Source organism: Populus nigra, chromosome 10 (assembly GCF_951802175.1).
Source record: "Populus nigra chromosome 10, ddPopNigr1.1, whole genome shotgun sequence".
NCBI classification, from domain to species: domain Eukaryota; kingdom Viridiplantae; phylum Streptophyta; class Magnoliopsida; order Malpighiales; family Salicaceae; genus Populus; species Populus nigra.
The window spans coordinates 5,886,517-5,907,662 of record NC_084861.1 but is presented as its reverse complement, the minus strand read 5'-3'; the positions used below and the strand labels follow the sequence as shown (position 1 = coordinate 5,907,662).

At 36.5% G+C, this 21,146-nt stretch overlaps 2 protein-coding genes across 4 annotated transcripts; one reads left to right on the top strand and one right to left on the bottom strand.

Moving 5' to 3' along the window:
* The first annotated feature begins 306 nt into the window (after positions 1–306).
* LOC133705393 (protein tesmin/TSO1-like CXC 2) lies at positions 307–5,641 on the top strand. Its single transcript, XM_062130565.1, has 10 exons — positions 307–726; positions 1,327–1,487; positions 1,578–2,292; positions 3,076–3,512; positions 3,630–3,698; positions 4,196–4,376; positions 4,458–4,553; positions 4,632–4,698; positions 4,872–5,028; positions 5,111–5,641. Exons 1-10 carry the CDS (start codon positions 676–678, stop codon positions 5,451–5,453), a joined length of 2,277 nt encoding a protein of 758 aa, XP_061986549.1. The 5' UTR covers positions 307–675; the 3' UTR covers positions 5,454–5,641.
* Positions 5,642–6,669: 1,028 nt separating this feature from the next.
* LOC133705392 (protein NETWORKED 1A-like) lies at positions 6,670–14,944 on the bottom strand. Of its 3 annotated transcripts, XM_062130564.1 has the most exons (7): positions 14,689–14,943; positions 13,979–14,066; positions 13,609–13,888; positions 12,929–13,198; positions 9,105–12,829; positions 7,451–8,678; positions 6,670–7,136 (listed from the first exon to the last, which is right to left on the bottom strand). In XM_062130564.1, exons 3-6 carry the CDS (start codon positions 13,709–13,711, stop codon positions 7,452–7,454), a joined length of 5,325 nt encoding a protein of 1,774 aa, XP_061986548.1. In that variant the 5' UTR covers positions 13,712–13,888; positions 13,979–14,066; positions 14,689–14,943; the 3' UTR covers positions 6,670–7,136; position 7,451. The 3 variants fall into 3 exon arrangements, with proteins under 3 accessions (XP_061986548.1, XP_061986546.1, XP_061986547.1); XM_062130562.1 differs by having other exon boundaries at positions 9,105–13,198; XM_062130563.1 differs by lacking the exon at positions 6,670–7,136 and having other exon boundaries at positions 7,225–8,678; positions 9,105–13,198; positions 14,689–14,944.
* Between the last annotated feature and the right edge of the window lie 6,202 nt (positions 14,945–21,146).

Below are 21,146 nucleotides of genomic sequence, written 5' to 3'. Positions count from 1 at the left end.
AGATAATTCCAGATAAAAATAATAAATTAGTCCAGATTAATAAAAATAAAAATAAATGTAAATTCAAGAATATTTGAAAAAGAATTACTCCAGAAAAACAGTATTAGTCAATAGCAGTAGACCCCAGGTAAAAACAACTTTAATAATTTTCAATAGAAAAACGGAAAAAGAGAAATCTCTTACAACAGTAAAGAGAGAGGATACGTTACTTTTTTAAAAGTAAAAGGTAAATCACTCCTCCGTCAGATTCTAGAGGGATTTATTTATTTATTTATTTATTAAAAACAGAGACAGAGACAGTGACACACAGCCAAGTACCTGAAAGAGGATAGGAAGACAGTTGTTGGCACTGTGGGGCTGGCTATTATCTATGGTGGTGGTGGGTTGTGAGAGTTTGCTGGGTAGAGCCTAGAGGTGAGGTGAAGTGGGTCAATAAAGTTATCTCTACGAGGAAAATCCACTCTCTCCCGCTTTCCCGCTCCTTCTCTTGAATCTTTTTCTTTCTTTATCTCTTTCTTTCTAGACAAAAACAAGAGAAGAAAAGAAAACAAACGAAGTGATGGAGAGCCAATGGAGAGAACCGAAACCAAAACAAAACGGTAGTTGTTGCCTGTTAGTGTAAATTCTTCTCTTCTCTTCTCTCCTTAGCTATGCGGAGCAGCTTCTTCTCCTGCAATGGATACCCCAGAGAAGACCCAGATCACCTCTCCTCTTTCTAAGTTCGAGGTAATTCCTTGCCTCTCTTGTTCTGATCTCTCTGACCCTTTTGCATTCGTGAATCGTGTTTTTGGTTGTTTTAATTCAATGCATGCGCTTGTGTTTGGTGTCTTAGGGGTTGACTTGCCTGTGTTTTATCAGAAAAGACTCACCTGGGTTTTTCTGGGACCAGAGTCCTGTCTTGTTAGTTTTCTCTGTCTGGATTTTGAGTTTCATGTGGTTTACATCTCTAATTTAGGTTCAATCTTTACAATTTGGTTCTTCCTCGTGTTACCTTCATGTCGCTTGAAATGCTATGAACTGCGAAGCAGCATTTCAATCTTGAGATCTTAATTTACTGTCATTTTCGTGAAAGAAATAAAAAATTTGTCCTGATTTACTAGGATCTATTTGGTGTTTATAACGACTTTTGAAAACTTCTCTCATTTTATTTTTTATTTTTATGGTCAGTGTAAGAAAGATACTGTATTTTTTTTATCTATCAGTAATAGTAACCCTTCTGTCTGAACGAATTTACTTATTTGATTCTAGATCAGTAATTTGGGATCTTGTATTCGTTCCATAGGGCGATGTTCAATGATTGACATGGATTTTTGCTTCTGGGTGCAGGATTCACCTGTTTTCAACTATATCAATAGCCTTTCTCCTATCAAGCCAGTGAAGTCCATAAACATCGCCCATACATTCCACTCGCTTAGTTTTGCATCCCTTCCGTCCGTCTTTACTTCGCCCCATGTCAACTCTCACAAGGAAACTAGGTTCCTTAAGAGGTAAACGACTTGCTTTCTTGCCATCCTCATCGGTCTGGACTACAATAAAAGCATATATACTTTTGTTCAACTTCACTCATCTGTTTTCAGGCATAACTACGCTGATCCCTCAAAACCAGAGTTTTCTTCTGAAAATGGGAATGAGGCTTGTAATGATGAAAGGGTAGCTGTGGATGCGGCTCAGCTTTATGATAATTCGTCTGAGCTGCAGGAGAGTTTTGATCCTGGGGTGTCCATTAGAGAGGCTTCAGTTGAACCTCCTAGTGAACATTTGAAGCTCGCAGTTGAACTGCCACGGACGTTAAAATATGATTGTGGTACCCCTGATAGTGACCAAACACCTCGTTGTGGTACTCAGACAGATACTGTGTCCAAATCTGATGGCACAATAGCGTCACTTGTTCCATTTACTAATGTGACTTCTCATAAAGATTCCCCTGAAGGTCAAGTGCATTTAGCAGGGTTATACAAGATTGAGAGTAAAAAAGAGGCTACAGAATGTGACTGGGAGAATTTTATATCAGATTCTGCTGATCTGTTAATTTTCAATTCTCCCATTGATGCAGAGGGTTTTAAGGAGCTTTTTCAGAAGTCACCAAACCCTGTCGTAGGATTTTGCACCTCTTTTAGTGAGGTGCAAAAAATGCAAATAGTCAATCCTATTGGTCCTGGTGAACAAAATGAGAAGGAAGACCCCTTCACTCAACCTGGGGAAACCATTGAGCTGACGCAAATGGACCCAACACAGGACAATCTTGCTGCTAATAAGGATCCAAATAAATACATAATCAGCAATCCTTCTAAGGTAAAAAGATGCAGCTCATATCTGTTGCCGATATCTGCTGCATAATTTGCATCTTTCTAGTTGATGAAATAGTTTTGATTTATTTGTTTTACACTTAATTGTTAGTTGTGTCATGCGAGCATGAACTCCCTTATACTTACTAGTAATTGCTCGTGTTGATATACCCAGCAGGAAAAGAATCAAACTCTTATAAACATCTTGTCATCTTGAAAGTGAGCACTGCAACCTTTTGTGCTTGCAACTCCCAGGGAAGCTAGGCAGGTGTAAAACAAATGGGTCATGCTGCACCAAGCACGGGCAGCCTGTCAGCTACTATTCCAACCACAACACTACCGTGGAACCTAAAAGCATCTCCTGTTTTCTACCTTTAAACTTGTACTAAAAAATGCCTTCCCAACCCATATTCAATTTTATGTTTACATGTTCCACTAATCAAAATTTTGTGGAACATAAAATATAACCATGCAGGATATAGAATTGGTAAACCAAAATTTTGTGCCATTAACCAATCTGCAATGGATAAACTTGTACCAAGATTTGATTTGTATTTCTTATGGTGGCATGATTTCCTTAATTTGCAGCATCAATTCCGTAGCATTTTCAATTCCTAAATATAAACACTCTGTTCAAAGTTTTCATGCTCTTTAAGATTGATCCCTTTGTAATTTTGAAGATTTGTATTTTACTTGACCAAAATTGTTTTCTTCTTGTTCTCCAATTCGTAACTTTTGAGGAACTCAATGACTTTTCTGACAACAGTCCAATTATTTTATGATTACGTAGGCTGTTTCTAATTTGCATCGTGGCATGCGAAGGCGATGTCTTGACTTTGAAATGGTAGGAGCCCGTAGGAAGAACATAGAAGACGGTTCAAGCTCTAGTTCAGTGGTGGTGCAGTCAGATGAGAAAATTACATACAAAAATACACAATTGGTGCCTTTTAAGCCCACCAGTGATTCTTCAAGATGCATTTTACCTGGAATTGGTCTGCACTTAAATGCTTTGGCAATAAATTCCAGGGATAGCAAAAAAATCAAGCATGAAACTTTCTCTTCCTCCATTACTTTGCCTGGTTCTGCTGCCTCCTTTCACTCCCCAACAAGTGGTCAAGAGCTTGATGAATCATTGGCCTTAGCGTCTACGGAAAGAGACATGGATCCCAATGACAATGTTGTTCCTTTTGTGGAAGATTTCAGCCAGACTAGCCCAAAAAAGAAGAGGCATGTTATTTGACAATGTGTTTCCTGTACAGTTATTACCTAATAACTCTTACACTTATTAGCATGTTTATGCATCTCTCACGTTTTAATGTCATGGATATTAAATTTTATTTCCAGGCGTAGGTTGGAAGGAGAAGCCGAGGCCTGCAAGCGTTGCAACTGTAAGAAATCAAAATGTTTGAAACTGTAAGTAGTTATCTTCTGAAATTTAATTCAATCAGGGATGTTGTTTCCAGCTAGTGACCCAAATAAATATAATCGGATGTGCTATTCAAAAATAGATCTCTGTGCTTTGGTGCCATCACAAGCTGTTTTTTATCCCGAGTAGGGCAAGATTTCACAGTTTGACTGCTGTTATTTCTCATATGACTTCTCTTATCTATGGAAGTATATGCTGAATTATTTAGGGAAAACAATCTTTATCAATGAAGATCCCTGTCCTCAAGGGCCCTTACAATGAACTGGGTGCTTACATGAACCAGGCTTCGAACTTGGATCTAATAGATCATCTTAGTTTTCAATTTGATTATATCCTCCTCTTGTTTAGTATGCTTGAGGTGAATGCTTAAGTTTTTTCTTCCCTTCCCTTTCCTCCCTCATTTATTTGACTCTTGGCATGTCTATACACATCCTTTATCTGGTATCATAATGATCATATATTATGTAATATGCACACCATGCAGGTACTGTGAATGTTTTGCTGCTGGTGTTTACTGCATAGAGCCATGTGCATGTCAAGATTGCTTCAACAAGCCTATTCATGAAGATACTGTTCTTGCAACTCGCAAACAGATAGAGTCTCGCAACCCACTTGCATTCGCTCCCAAAGTGATTAGGAGCTCTGAACCTGCACCTGAAATTGGGGTTAGCTCAAATCTGATCTTACCTTTTGCTTAGGCAAAATCGTCAAACTTTTATTTTAACTTGAATGCTTCTTCAATCTAGGATGAGTCCAGCAAAACGCCTGCTTCAGCTCGGCATAAAAGGGGATGCAACTGCAAGAAATCAAGTTGCCTAAAGAAATACTGTGAATGCTATCAGGTAGTTTCCTTGGCATATTCCGTGTGCTTTTGATGTTTAATATAAACTGATTCATCAAATCATGGTTCTCTTGTGAAGGGTGGTGTTGGATGCTCCCTTAACTGCAGATGTGAAGGATGCAAGAATGCATTTGGAAGAAAGGACGGTGAGTTTTACCCATAAGTTTGCTTTCATACAGAATAGCTACATAGTACACAGGCAACCTTCCTCTAATCATGTAGATGCTTTAAATGATCCAAGAAATAAATAAACTAACTTCATATTTTGGTATTATTAATTCTAAATAGTTTTGTGCCTTCAATGACTTTCCAAATCTAGGATCTGCTTTAGTGGAAATGGAAGATGAACCAGAAGATGAAACAGAGGCAAGTGAAAAGAATGGGGTTGATAAAACATTGCAGAAAGCTGAAATCCAGAATAATGATGAGCAGCATCCAAATTCTGCTCTTCCCACAACACCATTACGGTTTTCCAGGTTTACTTTCTGAACTATTACTGCCTTAAAGGTTGAGTTTTTTTATTAGATCTTTAGTGATGTTTTTGAAATTTGATGCCAGACCACTGGTTCAGCTGCCATTTTCATCGAAGGGCAAACCACCAAGATGTTTTCTTGGCGTTGGATCATCTTCTGGATTGTATACTGGCCAAAGATATGGAAAACCAAATATTCTTCGACCTCAATGGAAGTTTGAGAAGCAATTCCAAAATGTTCCAGGAGATGAAATTCCTGAGATCCTTCGAGAAAACCACTCTCCAAGCTCTGGCATTAAGACTTCTCCCAACAGCAAGAGGGTCTCTCCTCCACAAAGTAACTTAGGATCATCCCCTGGTCGGAGGAGTGGTCGGAAGTTGATACTACAATCCATACCCTCATTCCCTTCTCTCACTCCCCAGCATTGAAAGGAAATGTTCCCCATAAAAGCTCGGATGAAATTCTTTTAAACCTTTGTAGCGTTGAGAGGCATGTTAGTTTAGTTGTATGTTATTCGAGTTTTTTCCGCTCTGCTTGTATAATAAAGATGCAATCTAGTAGTCATAAAATCCAACTACTCTTGTATAATATTGTACTTCTACCTTTTCTTTTGTTCGTCTTCCTCCAACAACGTTGATTTTTAACACTTCATTAAGCTATCAAACACCACGAGTATATCTATAAAGACTGCCATCTTCCAAGAAGATTATTCCCAAAGCCTTGATGCGTCAGGGAATCAAAATTCATAACTTAAATAGAATCCCCTGCTGCAGCATTAGCCATTAAGCCTGGTGGTTCTGGTCCTCAAATTTCTTTTGGGCTGGAATCACCTAGTCTAGCTGGTTGATCCAGTCAGGTCAGGTTGATGGATAATTTTCACGGGTTTCATTTTATGTGAACAAAGGACCATTCCATGTGTATAGACAGGAGAGATGAACATATGCACACGGAGTTGGTCATTTTCTTTTTCGAATAAGACAATTTCTAGTGTTTTACCAAGGCTAGAAGCTGAGCAGTTCTTCTACCCTTTAATGAATCAAATATTGCACCCCCAGTTTTAACTTCGAGGTTTTTTTTTTTTTTTTTTTTTTTTTTTTTTTTTTTTGGGGGGGGGGGGTTGGGGGGGGGGGGGGTGGTGGTGGGCAGCTAAGCGAAGAAAACAGGAAGCAAGTAAACGAGGGCACGAAGCACAGTTACAAAACGTACAAAAGAGGTCCAATACAGGAAGCACATGGCAAACCTAGTCCAATTACAAAGAGAAGCAAAAATCAAAAGCACATAAAAACCGGTCTATGCATAGGAGGTTTTGAAGCCTTTGACAATTTTTCTCACCTTATAGTTGGGTTACACAACGGAAGTAGTAATGCTCTCCTTTGTTTATCTTTGCGTGGGCAGCATTGAGTCAAGGCCAAATGACTCGTCAACTAACCTAGCTGGTAAGTTGAAGATAGCAAGGGTACCATTAAACAAAGACCGTGCAGATGAAATGAAGACTCGGAACATGTTGGTGCAGTATTAAATTCAGTACTGAATTTGTAAGCAATGTGGCGATGCCTATCTTGTAAACAAGGCGAGACCACGGTTAGGCATTAACATCATGCTCTTGTCAAGTTTGAACTCTTTTACGATCAAAAAGCAGAGTACTTCACCAAGCTATGGAAGAATTAGTACATCCTTCCTATAGTTAGAGTTCTTGCGATCTCCTTTATTGAAAATTAAGTTGCAGGAAAAAAAAATCTGCTACCTTAAGCGCTAACCCGCTTGGGATGGCTAAGGGGTACAAGGGTTGGATAAGAATCTACCAACTTCTACACCTAATAAACAATTCCCTTCTCCCCTGTTTATGGGTCACCATCGGAGCTCTCGAGTTCACAACTGCACCAAGCTGGTTATACTCCCAAATGGGGTTTATCTGATTTTCATCCAATAATTGTACACCCGAGTTCCTTGTCTTAAAAAAAATGCCAAAATACCTGTATTCATATCTAAACCTTCACAAATACCACCTCGATGTCTTAGTTTTGGATCTGTAAGGAATTGTATGACTGTTGACCATGCTTACTAACCATTTGCGGATTTAGGGAAGAGTGGAAGTCGAAACAGGAGCTTTCCTGTCAAAAGAAAAAAAAATAGTTTTTAAAAACTTCTCAATTTCAACTCGCTAGGATGATATTGGTGGCCATTTTGCACGGTGAGACCTTTTATATATGGAACTTAGATTGCATTGGCATCGTTCAGTTGAAATTACAATGGTAAGAAGGCTGGCGAAACAAGTACTACTTTCTAGATCAGCCTATTCTCAGGTTATATACTAAGCTAACATGAATAGCTTCGGTCTAACTTAATCTCTTAAAATACACGAAAATCTGGAATACTTCAAGAACTGTAGCTAGAAATAACAACGAGCTTTACTTAAAGTGGTTACCTCAGTCTTCATTAGATGAAGGTCTTGCACACCCACAAAAGCAACCCTTCTTCTGCCTTCTGCTGCTTCTCCTGCCACCGCTGTATATGAAGTCTCTCAAGAGGATGCCTGTTTTACTTCCAGAAAATTTGTGCTTACTTTTGCTTTTCTTTTCATCCTCCAGTTTTAGCAGAATGTAATGGATACTCTGCACCTCAAACTGTAACCTTCCGATCTTTTCAGACCTTTTCCGTGCTTGCTCTGCCACTCTTTTTCTGTGCATGGTGCCTGTCTCTTCCATCTCTACTGAAGTGTTCCCCTCCAAATATGGGGGACTCTCTTCAACATCCTTGGTCAGCTGATCATTAGTATCAACCAACTGCAGAACAGCCTCCTCAACTTCTTGTAACTGTCTTTTCACTCTTTCAAATTCAAGATCATTGGCCCTCTTGCCTCTCTTCCTCAACTCCATTTTCTTTTTCAAATCTTGCACTGTTATTTGAAGCGAAATTAATTTCTGAGCATCAGAAGCAAGCCTCTCCAAGATCTTTCCTGTGTTTCCTTCTTGATTGGGTTCTCTAGTGATGCTTGTTGATACCTCAAGCTTGTCAATGCCCACTTCCTTCTCAATCTGCAATTCCAAAGAGGGATCCTGACTCTTCCGTTTGGCATTTTTGAACTGACAACATGCAGCAACATTCTCAATAGGGGCTGTCGGCTTCTGTTTGTCAGCAAGCGGGTCAAGGCAGTCTTGCTCAGCAGATTCCCATAATTCAAGCATCCGATCATCTTTCCCAGCATGCTCTCTCTTGCTTCTCCTGTATAATGAACATTCCGAGACCTGATCAAGTGGGATATCTTTCATCAAAATCTCATTCCTCACTTCAGAAATTTCAGATTTGTTGTTCTGTGGCTTAGCTGCATCAGTGGGCTTCTTCGCAAGTTCCATCTCATCCTTCTGGACATCCTTTTCTGCAGCTGATCGGCCTCTCATCTCTAAATGTTCAGCCCCTTTCATTAAGGGCTCCTCAGTGTTCCCCATTTCCTGCATTTTAAGCCTATCCATTTCTTTCAACATTGCCTTTTCAGCTGCAAGCCTATCCATTTCTTTAACCACTGCCTCACCCACTGCGTTAATTCTAGACTTCATCTTCAGCAAATCTGAAATTCCATCTGTTACTGCAACGCTTTCATCATTTATGAGTTCTTCAGGGCTCTTTTCATGATGTTGACTAGTCATTTCTACTCCCTGAAGACAAATGAAGAAGACCAACCATTAGAATGCACACCATCTGCATAAAACAGCTGAATAGAAAAAGACTAGGAGACAGCTTAAATGATTGGCCCAGCATGCTTGAATTCTAATTAACACGCGCGCACGCGCGCACAGACTTCACTATAATGAATTTTGCTATGAACAAAGGGAATAAGCCTATAGTTTAAAATTCAACATCTGAAAAGTTAAAAATGATATCTGTCAAGTCAGATGATAAAGTTTCTACGAGTAGAAGACAAATCTATCTTGATTGAACTTAAAGGGAATATTAAAGTGTAGAAACTCTTCATCTTGTTAAGCCACATAAAAAGGAAAATAAAACTAGTCATATCTAGCTTGGAGTAAATATGCTGAATTGCTCCAATAGTTAGCATTTTCTTAAAAAAGAAAGAACAGTACCTTTTGTCCTCGACTTGTCTGAAGAAGCACATTGTGCTCAAGATATTCTATATTCTCTCTCAGTGAAGTTATGACCGGAACATATGCAGACGAATGAGCCTTCATTCTTTGAATTTCGCTTTCCAGGTTGCCAAACCTTTCTTTCATTTTTTCAATCTCAATATCTTTTTTACCATTTTCTTCTTCAAGACTCCCACAAACTACAGTCAGCTCACGAACCTTGTTTTGAAGCAGAACTTCGTGGATAGAAGATATTTGAAGATCAAAGAAGAATGATGAAGCCTCAGCTTCCCAGAGTTCAGTCTCGTTGCTTCTTTCTTGCAGCTCCAAACTCAAGTTCTCTTCCCTAGTCTGTCTTTCCTTGATTTCCTTGAGCAATGTAGCCATTTCTGACTCCAGATCGTCTTTTGCTTCATTAAGGCATTCAATCTCTATTTTCTGATCTGTGCAAACTTGGGACAGTTCAAGAATCCGCTTATCTATGTTCTCTCTTGCAACTTTTGATGCTTCACATTGCCTCTTAAGCTCCTCAATAGTGGTGTGAAATTCTGCATTTAAGTTGTTGGTAGCTGTGATATTTTGTTCCGCTAGGAAAAGCTCCGTTGCTTTCTCTCGAAGAAAATCTTTTTCAATCACAATTTGACAGTTTAATTGATCTGTTAAGTCTTTTTCTTCCTGCAGTTCCTGCTGCAACTCTTCAATTCTTTTATTAAGATGTAGATTTTCTGATTCTTTTGATAACAGTTTATCCCCCAACATTTCAACCTTCTGCTTGAGATCACTGTTCATCAAGTTTAGAAAGCTGATATCTTCAGAAAGGGATTCGAGTTCCTCAACTTTCTCTGCTGCAAAGCTCTCAAACACCGATGAGAGGTTACTGACAATTACAGCTTCCTGGAGAATGCTACTGTTTTCCTCTTCAAGTACATGCATTTCCTCTTTGAGGTCCAAAACTTTCCGAAGCAAAGACCTGTTTTCTCCAAGCGCCTTCAGATTTTCTTCTTTCAATTGCACGGATGAACCCTGCAAACTCGCCAGATTCAAATGCTGGGTTTCAAGTTGAGCTTTCAATTCCTCATCCTGCTGCTCTCCCTTGCTCACTTCCAATCTCAATTGCCTGTTCATCTCTAGCAGTTCGTGGTTACTTTTTTCCAGCATAGTATGTTGCTCTACCATTATCTTGAACTCCTGCTCTATGATGCTTTTCTCTGTCTCAAGCTCAACACCATCTAATCTCAGTTGTTCGAGTAAAGTTAACAACACCAAATTCTCGCCCACCAACTGCTGTTTCTCATCCTCCTTTAAAAGTAGCAAACTTTTTAGGTCACCGATATTGTCCAAAATACATGCAAGACTCCCATCTTCATGCTCATCAACTGGATCAAATTGAAGAGCCCTCAAAACTTGACGAACACCCATTCTAAGCTTTTCAATTTCATCTAACAAGAATTCTACTTCAGCCTGCTGCTCAAGATTTTCAGTCTCTAATTCTGATATCAGTTTATCTGAGAATTTGGATGCTTCGACATGTTTCTGACAGTCAATCAACAGGGACAAATTCTTCTCTTCTAAATCTTTAATAAACTTCTGCAAGATGAAGATTTCAACCTGAGCATTTACAGCTTTATCCAGTTCTTCTTCGAATTCTTTCTTGCTCGCCCTACTTTCTTCATGTAGTTGATGGACCTGGCTTTCCAGATCTGCAAGTCGAGATTCACTTGACTGTATATAACATGAACGCTCTTGTTTTTCTACACCAAGAAAACCCCACATGTCCTTTACTTGAGAAAGTGTAGAATCATTTTCCTTCTCCAGATCAGTGTATTTTTCTTCTAATCTTGTAAATCTCCTTTCTAGGTTTCCCAGTCTCTCTTCAACATTTTTCAGCTGTAAGACCAGGGAGCTTCTTTCATCTTCAAGATTGGATTTCTCATTTTTTAGCGTCTGGCAGAATTCTTCTAAGCTTCTTGACCTTGTCCTCAGACCTTTGAGCTCAATAGTTGCACCAGAGAGAGAATTCTCCAGCAAGGCATTTTTCTCCGAGAGCTTCTGCAAATTCTCTGTCATCATCTGTAACTGAGAAAGCAGGATGGATTTTTCAGCAACAAGACTGGATTTTTCTCCCTGAAGAAACTGGGAGGACTCCTGCAACTCTTTAACCTTCTCTCTTGACCCTTCCAGCATGCGATTCAAATCTGAGAGGGACCTCTCCAGTGCAACATTGTTCTCCTTAATGTTATTCATTGTGCTCAACTTTTCATGGAGAACTTCCTTTTCTTCTGTGTCCTTTTTGAAGACCTCTTTTAGTTTCAAGTTTTCATCTTGCAAGTTCTTCACAGATGAGCCAAGGCACTCTGGATTTAAACCTACCGAGTCCACCTGCTCCATTAAAACCCAATATCTTGTACTCAAGCCGTCAATTTCCTCCTTCAAATGGAAAATCTCTTGCTGTAGGGAATTGCTCTGTGCAGCTTGTAGGGAAACATCCTCTTCAAGTTTCTCTTTCATTTCCTTCAAGCTAAAAATTTCATTTTTCAAATCTGTTATTGAAATAACGGAATTACTGTTCAATTCATGGAGGTTCTGGTTCTCTTCCTTAACCTGTTGAAGGTTCTCCTGCAGATCATGGTTGGATATCTCTAAATCTTTCAACATTTGGAAGTGATTCTGAAGCTCAATTGCCAAAGCTCTCTGCTCCTCTTGAGATTGAGAGTGCAATTTCTGCAATGAGTGCAAAGTGGCTTCAACTTGAAGAACCTGTGACTGCTCATCTTGCAGCGAAGCCTGAAGCTTCTCCAACTCATTTACCTTCTCTGAAAGTTCTTGATCCTTTGTTTCTATCTTCTGTACTAGAGTATCTGCCTCTGACTGCAGAGATTGATTTGATCTCTGTAACAGGAAACACTGTTCTTCTACGGTTTTCAATTTCGCAGTCCCCAACAGAATTTCACTGTTTAGTCGATTGACGTCCTCCTGAGCATGAGAAACTTCACTCTCCATCATAGCTATTTTCTCCAAACACAGCTCATACTGAAGTTCTGCAGCTTCTTTCTCTTCGCTCAATTTAGCAAGGGCCTCCTTCAATGCTTTAGCTTCAGTTTCTGCTGTTTCGGTTAATGCATTGAGCATTCTAGCATTTTCCTCCGCAATCGAGATTTTCTTCTGCAAATTGGATATCAGTTCAAGACATTGGTTGTACTGAAGAAGACTAGCTTCCTTTTCAGCCTCTAATCCTGAAAGTTCTTGCTTGAGATTTTGAGCTTCTATTTCAGCTTTAATGGCTCGTTCATTGAGACCTTTTGCATCCTCTTCCATTTTAGAGATCACATTCTCTAAAGCAGATATTCTTTCCAAGCATTTGTTGTACTGAAGAAGACCAGCATCCCTTTCAGCTTCTAATTTAACAAGGGTTTCCTTCAGGGTCTTAATTTCAATTTCTGCTTTGCCTGCTTTTTCATCAATCCCTCTGAAATCATTTAGTTCTCTCTCCAAGCTGGATAACTTCTGCAAGCTCTGCTGGTATTGAAGAAGAACAGCTTCCTTCTCAGTTTGAATCTCTGAAAGAGCTTTCTTTATGATTTGAACTTCAGTTTCAGCTTGCTTTCCGGTGTCAACCTCTGCTGCTTCATGAATCTTCAGGCATTTTTTCAATTTTCCATCTGCAACTTTTGAAACTTGAGATACTGCATCTCGTGAGCCAAACAACTCATTGAGCTGCTTTAAACCTGTTTTGTTAATAGAGAGTCCCAATGAATCCATATGCAAGTCGTCTGGGTCAAGAAATGCACGAATGGGATGTGGCATTTCTAGAGAATGCGGCTCACCCTCGGGGCCAGAAGATCCTGAAGGTGAATCATCAACCAGTACATATGGTACTTGGTTGGGAAATGCTTCTGACATTGTTCGATGAGCCTGGCGGAGCTCCACGGTTGCATGATCATATCTCTCTGCTAATGCACGGTAAGCTCTGTAGAATTCCTCCACCAGTTTCATCAGTTCAGGACGCTTCTTATAGTACATTTCTGCCCTCCTTGCAAAAGAATCGGCATCTTCTTCAATGACCTTGATCATTGCTTTGACTTTGGCATCCATATCTGTTGAAACAAATCCGTCCTCATTGAGAATGCAGGCCATAAATAACATCAATAGATATATGTTATGCAGCAGCTTGGTCTATTGTTATCGAGGCCGCATAACCTTATATCAATTATGGCAATTAAAATATGAGGCTATGCATTTGTCAAGATTCAAACCAGACATGCATTCAGTAGATGACAAGGCTTTTAACCAACAAGGAAGAAGTAATTACAATCTGCCCATAAATGAGATTTATGATAATTGGATTCTTTTTTTCTAGAAATCAGAAAAAGTTTTCGTTGACTTAATATCTACAATCAAAAGCAGAGAAAAGAACATCCAAGTATAACTTCCTATGCATCAAGCATATATATTAAGCAAATAGAGTTCATAATATTTGACAAAGATCCAAGAAGAGAATGAAGACCTGTGAGATTTTCTTGAAGCCATTTCGAATTCTTTGGGCTAATGTGGCTGTCCCACCACCAAGAATATAATCTTCTGGACTCGGAATGTAATAGTGTTGCCATGACTCCAGCCAAGAACAATAAAGCAACTGGCTTGGACTTTGCAAAAGCCTGGTCCTTGTACCAGTAATATAAACCCAAGTAGTGGATCCAGGCCAGAATAATAATTTAAGTTATTCTAGCTACTCAATATTGCTCCAAAGGACCATTCAAGATCTTCACTTCATATGTCACTTATACCTAAACAGACCAAGATCATTGAGAAACAAAAGAATTTAATACTTTCATTATGTGTTCTTAAAATTTATAAACAGTTCATATGCAGACTACCTGTTTGTTGTTTGTGCAAATGGATCTTCTTGATCAAGTCCACTGTTTGTGTTGCAAATGGAACACCTCACTTCAATAACCTTCAAATCTATGAATTGAAATAAAAGTAAAATCAGATCTTACAAATTCATAGTCTGCAAAGACGGCGCAGGATAGAGCCAAGCAGTTCGAATGAATGAAAAGAAAATCAAACAGGAGAAAGCAAGGAGTCAAATACTCAAAATTTCATGATTGCATTGTTTGATTCCCCAAATTCAGGATGCAAGTAGTAGTACTATGCAGCATTACAAATAATTGACCAATACTGGCCCAACATTAGTCCTAACGTAAATAACTCTACAAGAAGTAACGCACAACTGAGCAGCCAACAGTGATCCCAAACCCAGGAGGAGTTCATGAAACTCGATCTACCATTGAAAGGAAAAGAAAAGCACAATCTTGAACTAGACTGATCTCAACTTGAACTCGAAAGATACCTATGAGACTTGGAACTTGCCAAAAGAAAGCAAAACTACATTTACACAAACACAGAAACGATACTTTATGTTCAGTGATAAAATCTTATGACAGGATTTGATAAGCAACCAGAAAACTACCAACTACCATCTAAAAGAACACAAAAAACGCAAACTTGAAGCAAGTGGGACTGTGGGAACCTGCAAAAATTGGAAATAATGATCCTTTATGAACATCACAGATCAAGAACATACCAAACGAATGAAACCCAGTAAAATAACGGGGCTGTGATCAGCAGCACCGTGATACTAACCCCCCAGCTGCATAACTTCCTAGTTCACCCCATTTTCTCTATCAAACTCACAAGCACTCTCTCTCTCTCTGAAATGAGACTTCAGCATTACATTCTTTTAGATTGATAAGCTCACACTGTCAAAAACTGTTAAAAGAGAAGGTAAACAGAGAATAAAACAGCAGGTCGGGTGGGGTGGGGTGAGTGAAGTAAAAACCTTTTTGGCTTTATTTGTTTATATTTACATGAGAAAAGATTTTATGTCATACTCAAACCCAAGTGTAGTTTAAGGAGCTAGGTATACCTATTTCATACGAGAATTAAGGGTGGGATTATCTTTGTTAATTTGTGGTTAAGATTTGATTTAATTGAGGATACTGTTGAACGGTCATATTCAGCAGTTTTTGCTGTCTTTTGTCGTTACCTTTATTATATAGATTTTCAGATGGAGAAAGTACCTTGAAAAAGAAAAGAAAACTATAATATGACTAATCTGCCCTCTCTTGAGATTACAGTAATGTTCTTTCTTGGGTTCCTCGACCTGTCTCCTTTCTTGCGACTGTTTTTCTATTTGACATTAAAGAAACCTTAATTAACCAATCACCCGGTTTCACTAATCTCTTGATCATGGAAGTTTACAGGTTTCAATTTGAATTTTGTGAGGAGAGATGTTATCGAAATATCCATGCGAAGTAAATTTCTTTTCAATAGCACGCTATTATTTACCTATTGGTGTGAAATGGTTACCATACTCAATAATAATAATAATAATTAAAACATATGAATTGAGATGGATCCCAGCAGGTTGCTAGTAATTAAAAGAAACTAATATTAGATAATTAACTCTCTACTTGAAAGATAATATTAGTTTAGAAACTATGCAAAGGACTCCGAGGAACCATGTCCTGTCATTCGGAAGAATTCAGGTGTTTACATTCGAGATTTGCTTGTAATTTTTCAAGATGTGCACAGCACGATACAGTCATAAAATGCGGTAATGGTAATTTTATTTCGATCAAATGACTGGGTAATCCGTTACCTTTGCTATGTCTTCCTCTTGAAACTGTTCTTGAGAGGTCCTAGTGTAAGAGTACACGTGTTCGGAAGTGGGGTTGCTGATCATTGGCTTATTGGCACAGTAGATCAGAAACTCAACCAATCATTGCAGGATATTAATTGAATCTCAGGCCCCACGCCGGCCTTCATAAAATGTTGTTGAAGGTTGCTTTCCCTCTTGTCATTTATAGAATTTTTTTCTCCTTCCAGCAATAAACTAACGTTGACATAATTGCTTCTGCTAGCAGTTTCACATGGCACATGATAAATAAAAGGGTAATTAGTATTTAGAGGAATGAGGCAATCAAGCAGCCTAGCAAGAATATATTATTTTTTTAATTATCTAGGTGGTTTTCAGTAGTAAGAGCTTGGAACTAAGAGATTTGCTTTCTTTATAGTCTCACGTTCGTTCGAGTCCTGTGATTACTCATATGATGGCTACTGGAGGCTTACATGGTCGTTAACTTCAGAACCCGTGGGATTAGTCGAGGTGCGCGCAAGCTAGCCCGGACACTCACGTTAAACTAAAAAAAATAATAATTTTTTTTAAAATATAAAAAAATATATTAAGCAAGAATAAAAATCAATTTTATAAAAAAATACAGCTTCAGCGTTCTCAGATCTTTCTTTATCCCTGCTTGGATGAAACACATGTATTTATTTTTAGAGTATTATAATGATTATTTTTTAAAATATTTTTTATTTATAAATATATTAAAATAATATTTTTTATTTTTTAAAATTTATTTTTAATATTAGTATATAAAAAAATTAAAAAACTATTTTTAAAATATAAAAACAAACATTATCGTATATCGTATAGCATTCGGAAAACTTCATTGATTACGGGGGTGCAAAATTATAATAACAAGTTGCCTTTTTTTCTTCGTTGCCGACAAGAAATTATTGCGTTTTGTTTGTCATCTTTTAGAGTTTTTTCTTGGTGCAGAAGGCTATCACACAAAAAGGGCAAATTATGATTGCAGACGAGGATGGGAATCAAAAGACGTATTATACTCACGTTTCTCTCCTTTTGAAGACAATTAAAAATGCATCACACATGAAACTCTGTTAATTGGCGTTGGTTGTTTGCCGTTGTCATTATTAATTTGATTATATTTAATAAGATTGAGTAATTTAATAATATAATTTATATTAAAAGTAATGATAATAAATAAATTTGAAAAAACCGGCAATAATAAATAAAAAAAATAAGATATTGATATCATAACTATAAAAAGAAAAGAGAAAAGATAGTTGAAGACCCGCCTTCACTCAATTATAGATATTACATGACCAGAAGATCTTGTTGAGTTGGTTCAAACTTCACTGTAGAAAAAATACATGACAACATTTGAAGAAGTTGCATAGTTCGCTAGAATAATGCCCTGTAAAAGTAAACTGAACAAAACATGGTGAAATGAGTATTTATCTATATTCAATCAGTCATTCTATTTAATTAAAGAAAAAAATATTTTCAGAAAATATATCTAACAAATAACAAAAATATAAAAAGACCCCAGATAACCCAGCCAAATAAAAAAACAAAGGATGTAGAAAGAAAATATAAAAAAACAAAGAGCTTAATCTCCAATAAACTAAATATCAAAAGATAAAATCTAAAAACAACAACATTAGCTTAAAAATAATAATAAAAAGAAAAAGGCAACCTCTAGCGAACATCCTTGAGCTAAATTAATTTTCCAAACTGGAATCCGTGAAATTTGAAAATTGGGTTGACCAAGAAGCTCAAATACAAATTAACTCAATGATGAATGATGAAATTGAGTGTAAAACAACACAAAACTAAAAAAAATTAGCAAAGCAAAAAAAAACAAGAACAAAATTTGTTAGGAAAAAAATGATCGGGGGTAAAATCGTTAAACAAATTACACTATAAAAATTATTTTAGATAACATTAATAGCAAATAAAAAAACAGGGACTAAATAAGACAAATTTAAAAAATTAAATGAGGATTAAATTAAAAAAAATTAATTTTTACGAGTTATTCCAAATAAAAGAAATATCAACCAAAAAACCAGGGACTAAATAAAAAACAAAGAAAAAAAATAAATATTTTGATTTTCATAAGTTATTTGGAATAAAATAAATATCAACTAAATAATCAGGGATAAAATTGAAAACAAAGAGAAGCTAAGGGTCTGATTTGGAAAATTGCAAGGTAGGGCTTAAGAATCAAGGGGGAGAGAGAGAAAAAAGAAGAGAAAAAAAGAAATGGTCGTCGAAGTCAAACCGGAGCTCTATTTTCTACACACGCCACTTCTACAAGAACAAGACACCGAGATGAATTTAATGATACCTTAGAGTGACATTTTTTGTTGCCAAAATCAATTGCTTACATCATCTGAAGAAGGCTGAGCGACTGACGTGTTCCTAGTACACGCCAATATATTTTTTAAAACCCTCTTTAATTTATTAAAAGACAAAACTAACCTTCACTTTATCTAATAAAAAAAACAATAGTACAATAACCAAAATACCCTCATGTCCAGGGTATAAAAAATTAAAACCTAAGGGTAAGGAGGTATTTTTACCATGCAAGTAAAAAGGATAACGAAAACACCCCTCTTAGCCAGTGAAAATATTTTTGTACATAAGGTTAAATTCGTTAATTTTTTATGCACTTTAAAAGTAAAAATACAAATTTACCTCTCAATTATAGATAATGCATTAATCAAAATGATATTTATGATAATTTCTCATGCAATTTTAAAGTAAATACCCGTCTTGTCCTCAGTCAATTTTAAAATATTATAATGTCTCCATTAAAAAGACCATCATGCTCTCAACCTCTAACCAAAAAGGTTTTTTTTTTTTAAAAAAAAGATAAAGTGACAAATTCATTGGTTGACAGTGAAATGTGTACAGGGAAATAGTGAATTCATCATCCATTTTAGTTTTTGTTTTAAAAAAATTCATGTTAGTCATCATTTATTTTTATCAAAAAAATTCCAAATAAATATCACATTAAATACATTTAAGTATTGTTTGGTTACTGTCACATGACACACATAAGAGATTAAGACAATAGAGATAAGAAAGAAAAAGAGATAAAGAAAAAATTATATTTGATAATGATATATAAGACAAAGTGTTTATCTTCGTATCCTGTTTAATTATGGTGGACAAGAAAAATAACATATAAACAAATCTATTTTACCCTTAATATGCATTGTTATCAAATTTATATATTTTAAAAAATAATTAGATTTTTTTTAGTTTATATTGAGTTTTGAAATTAATAGTATTGTAATAATCCTAGTTATAAAACTAGGAATAACTTGACGGTTGATTCGGGACTTGAATTAGTTCAAGTTTAAGAAAAAATAATGAAAGAATTTGCTCGACTTGGCACGATAAAAAGCTCAAGTCAACCTAAAAAAACAAAGGTAAAAAACCCATTAATTTTTTTTTGAAAATTTTTTGGTAAAACAAGGTGCTTTGATTGTTTTTTTTTAAAAAATTTGGGTTAACCAGGTTGACCTTCTTGATTTGTTGCCTGAACCTTGTCTCGGGTTGACTCTCGAATCGGGTTTTAAAAATATAATAATAATTATTTTTATCCATGTATTGACTCGCGTTAACCCGTGTTGACCCTTTCACCCCTTGACCTAGGCCATTCCTGGTCGAATCTTAAGTGAGATTTTAAAACTATGATAATAATACATTTTATCCTTACACAGACCCAGATCAACACGAATTAACTCTCCTGATTCGTGACTCGAACCTTGTCTGAGGTTGACCCTCAAATTAAGTTTTAAAATTATGATAATAACTATTTTTATTTTATATTGACTTAGGTCAACCTGAGTTTACCCTGTTGACATGTGACCTAGGCTTTACTATGAATTGACCCCTAGATCGGGTTTAAATACTATTATAATAGCCCATTTTTTACTTACATTGATCTGGGTCAACAATCAACCCCATTCATGACTTGGACTTTATCCTGGATCGACCTCTGGAATGGGTTTTAAAAAAATAATAATAACCATTTTTATTCTTATGCTGACTTGGGTCTACCCAACTCATGACTTATATCTCAACCAGTGATCTGAGTTTTGTCCCGAATCGACCCCTGAGTTGAGTTTTAAAACTATGATAATAATCATTTTTATGTTTACATGTTTTAGTCAGATAATTTTGGGATTGAAAATTTTTTACAATGATATTTTATAAATAAAAAATATTATCTTAAGAGACAAATTTTTTTTATCTGTATCTCTTGTTTTGAAATACAAAAATTAACTTAAAAATTATTCTATAAATAAATTTATTTTTATGTTCATGTCTCTTTAATCAAACATATTTTTTTCTTTATTATTTTTATTCATTTTGTCTTGTAACAATAACCAACGCTGTATTAATGTCTGCTAAAAATATTTAATAAGTAGTTTAGTTTGAAATCAAACCATATCATATTATTTTCAACACTTGTATTAGATTCAATTCATCTAAAAATAAATTTAATGTCATGTTTGGAACATGATTGTTTTATCATAGCATCTTGAATCCGAATATAATTAAAGCATCATTCTCAAAAGTTTTTTTTAAAAAAACAAAGCAGAGACATGAGTTGTCTTTTCCAGTAATACCACACAGTTTTGAATAACGCTATAAGTAGCCAATTTTACGAAGGCAGTGCCTGGTGTTAGAGATTAAAAAAAAAAAAAAAACCTAATTAAACCATAATTTAATTTTAAAGTGTGAACCCTATTTTATCGAGCTGAAGCAATTCATCCTGCCATGGACAAAACATGTAAATTTATGTATAGTTCAACTGTATAGCCATTCTCTTTTCCTCGTCGAAGTAACATTGATGCTACAACCCACCAAAGCTACCATGCTTTCAAGGCACTAGAGCTACAAATCACCGACCAAAGTGATGTGATCTGTCTGCCTCTCTCTCCTGAATTATTGTGTAAGAAAAGTAGATACTAGCATATATGTGAATGGATATCGTGGAAAACCTTCGGTTCATATATACCAACACTGCAACACAACAGTACCAGCGGCCCCCACCAACTAGAACTACAAATCTGTCTTCAAAATCTTGAAAAAAGAAAAAAGCAATGCAAAGAGATAGAATGCAATGCAATGGACCCCAAACATAAGATAAATCCAGATTGTGTTTCTGTTCTTTTGTGGAATAGCCAGCTATGCCACCCCATGTTTCCCTTCAAAGATTCTGAAAAGTTGATGAAAAGTGTTGCATAATGCTCGCTGGGTCTAGCAATGGAGTTTACCACAAAATTCATCGCCCCACATGATTCTGTCATATTGTAAAGGAAAAGCCATGGATTTCCATGTCTCGCCCATGCGCACCTATTTAGTATTTACCA

What these genes read in the sequence shown, in the direction of transcription:
- LOC133705393 (XM_062130565.1), top strand. Translation starts at nt 676, where the DNA reads ATGGATACCCCAGAGAAGACCCAGATCACCTCTCCTCTTTCTAAGTTC. An exon ending in GAAACTAGGTTCCTTAAGAG is followed by an intron (nt 1,488 to 1,577) that starts GTAAACGACTTG and finishes ATCTGTTTTCAG; the next exon opens with GCATAACTACGCTGATCCCT. An exon ending in AACCTGCACCTGAAATTGGG is followed by an intron (nt 4,377 to 4,457) that starts GTTAGCTCAAAT and finishes TCTTCAATCTAG; the next exon opens with GATGAGTCCAGCAAAACGCC.
- LOC133705392 (XM_062130563.1), bottom strand. Translation starts at nt 13,711, where the DNA reads ATGGCAACACTATTACATTCCGAGTCCAGAAGATTATATTCTTGGTGG. An exon ending in GCTTCAAGAAAATCTCACAG is followed by an intron (nt 13,199 to 13,608) that starts GTCTTCATTCTC and finishes TTGTTTCAACAG; the next exon opens with ATATGGATGCCAAAGTCAAA. An exon ending in AGACAAGTCGAGGACAAAAG is followed by an intron (nt 8,679 to 9,104) that starts GTACTGTTCTTT and finishes ATTTGTCTTCAG; the next exon opens with GGAGTAGAAATGACTAGTCA.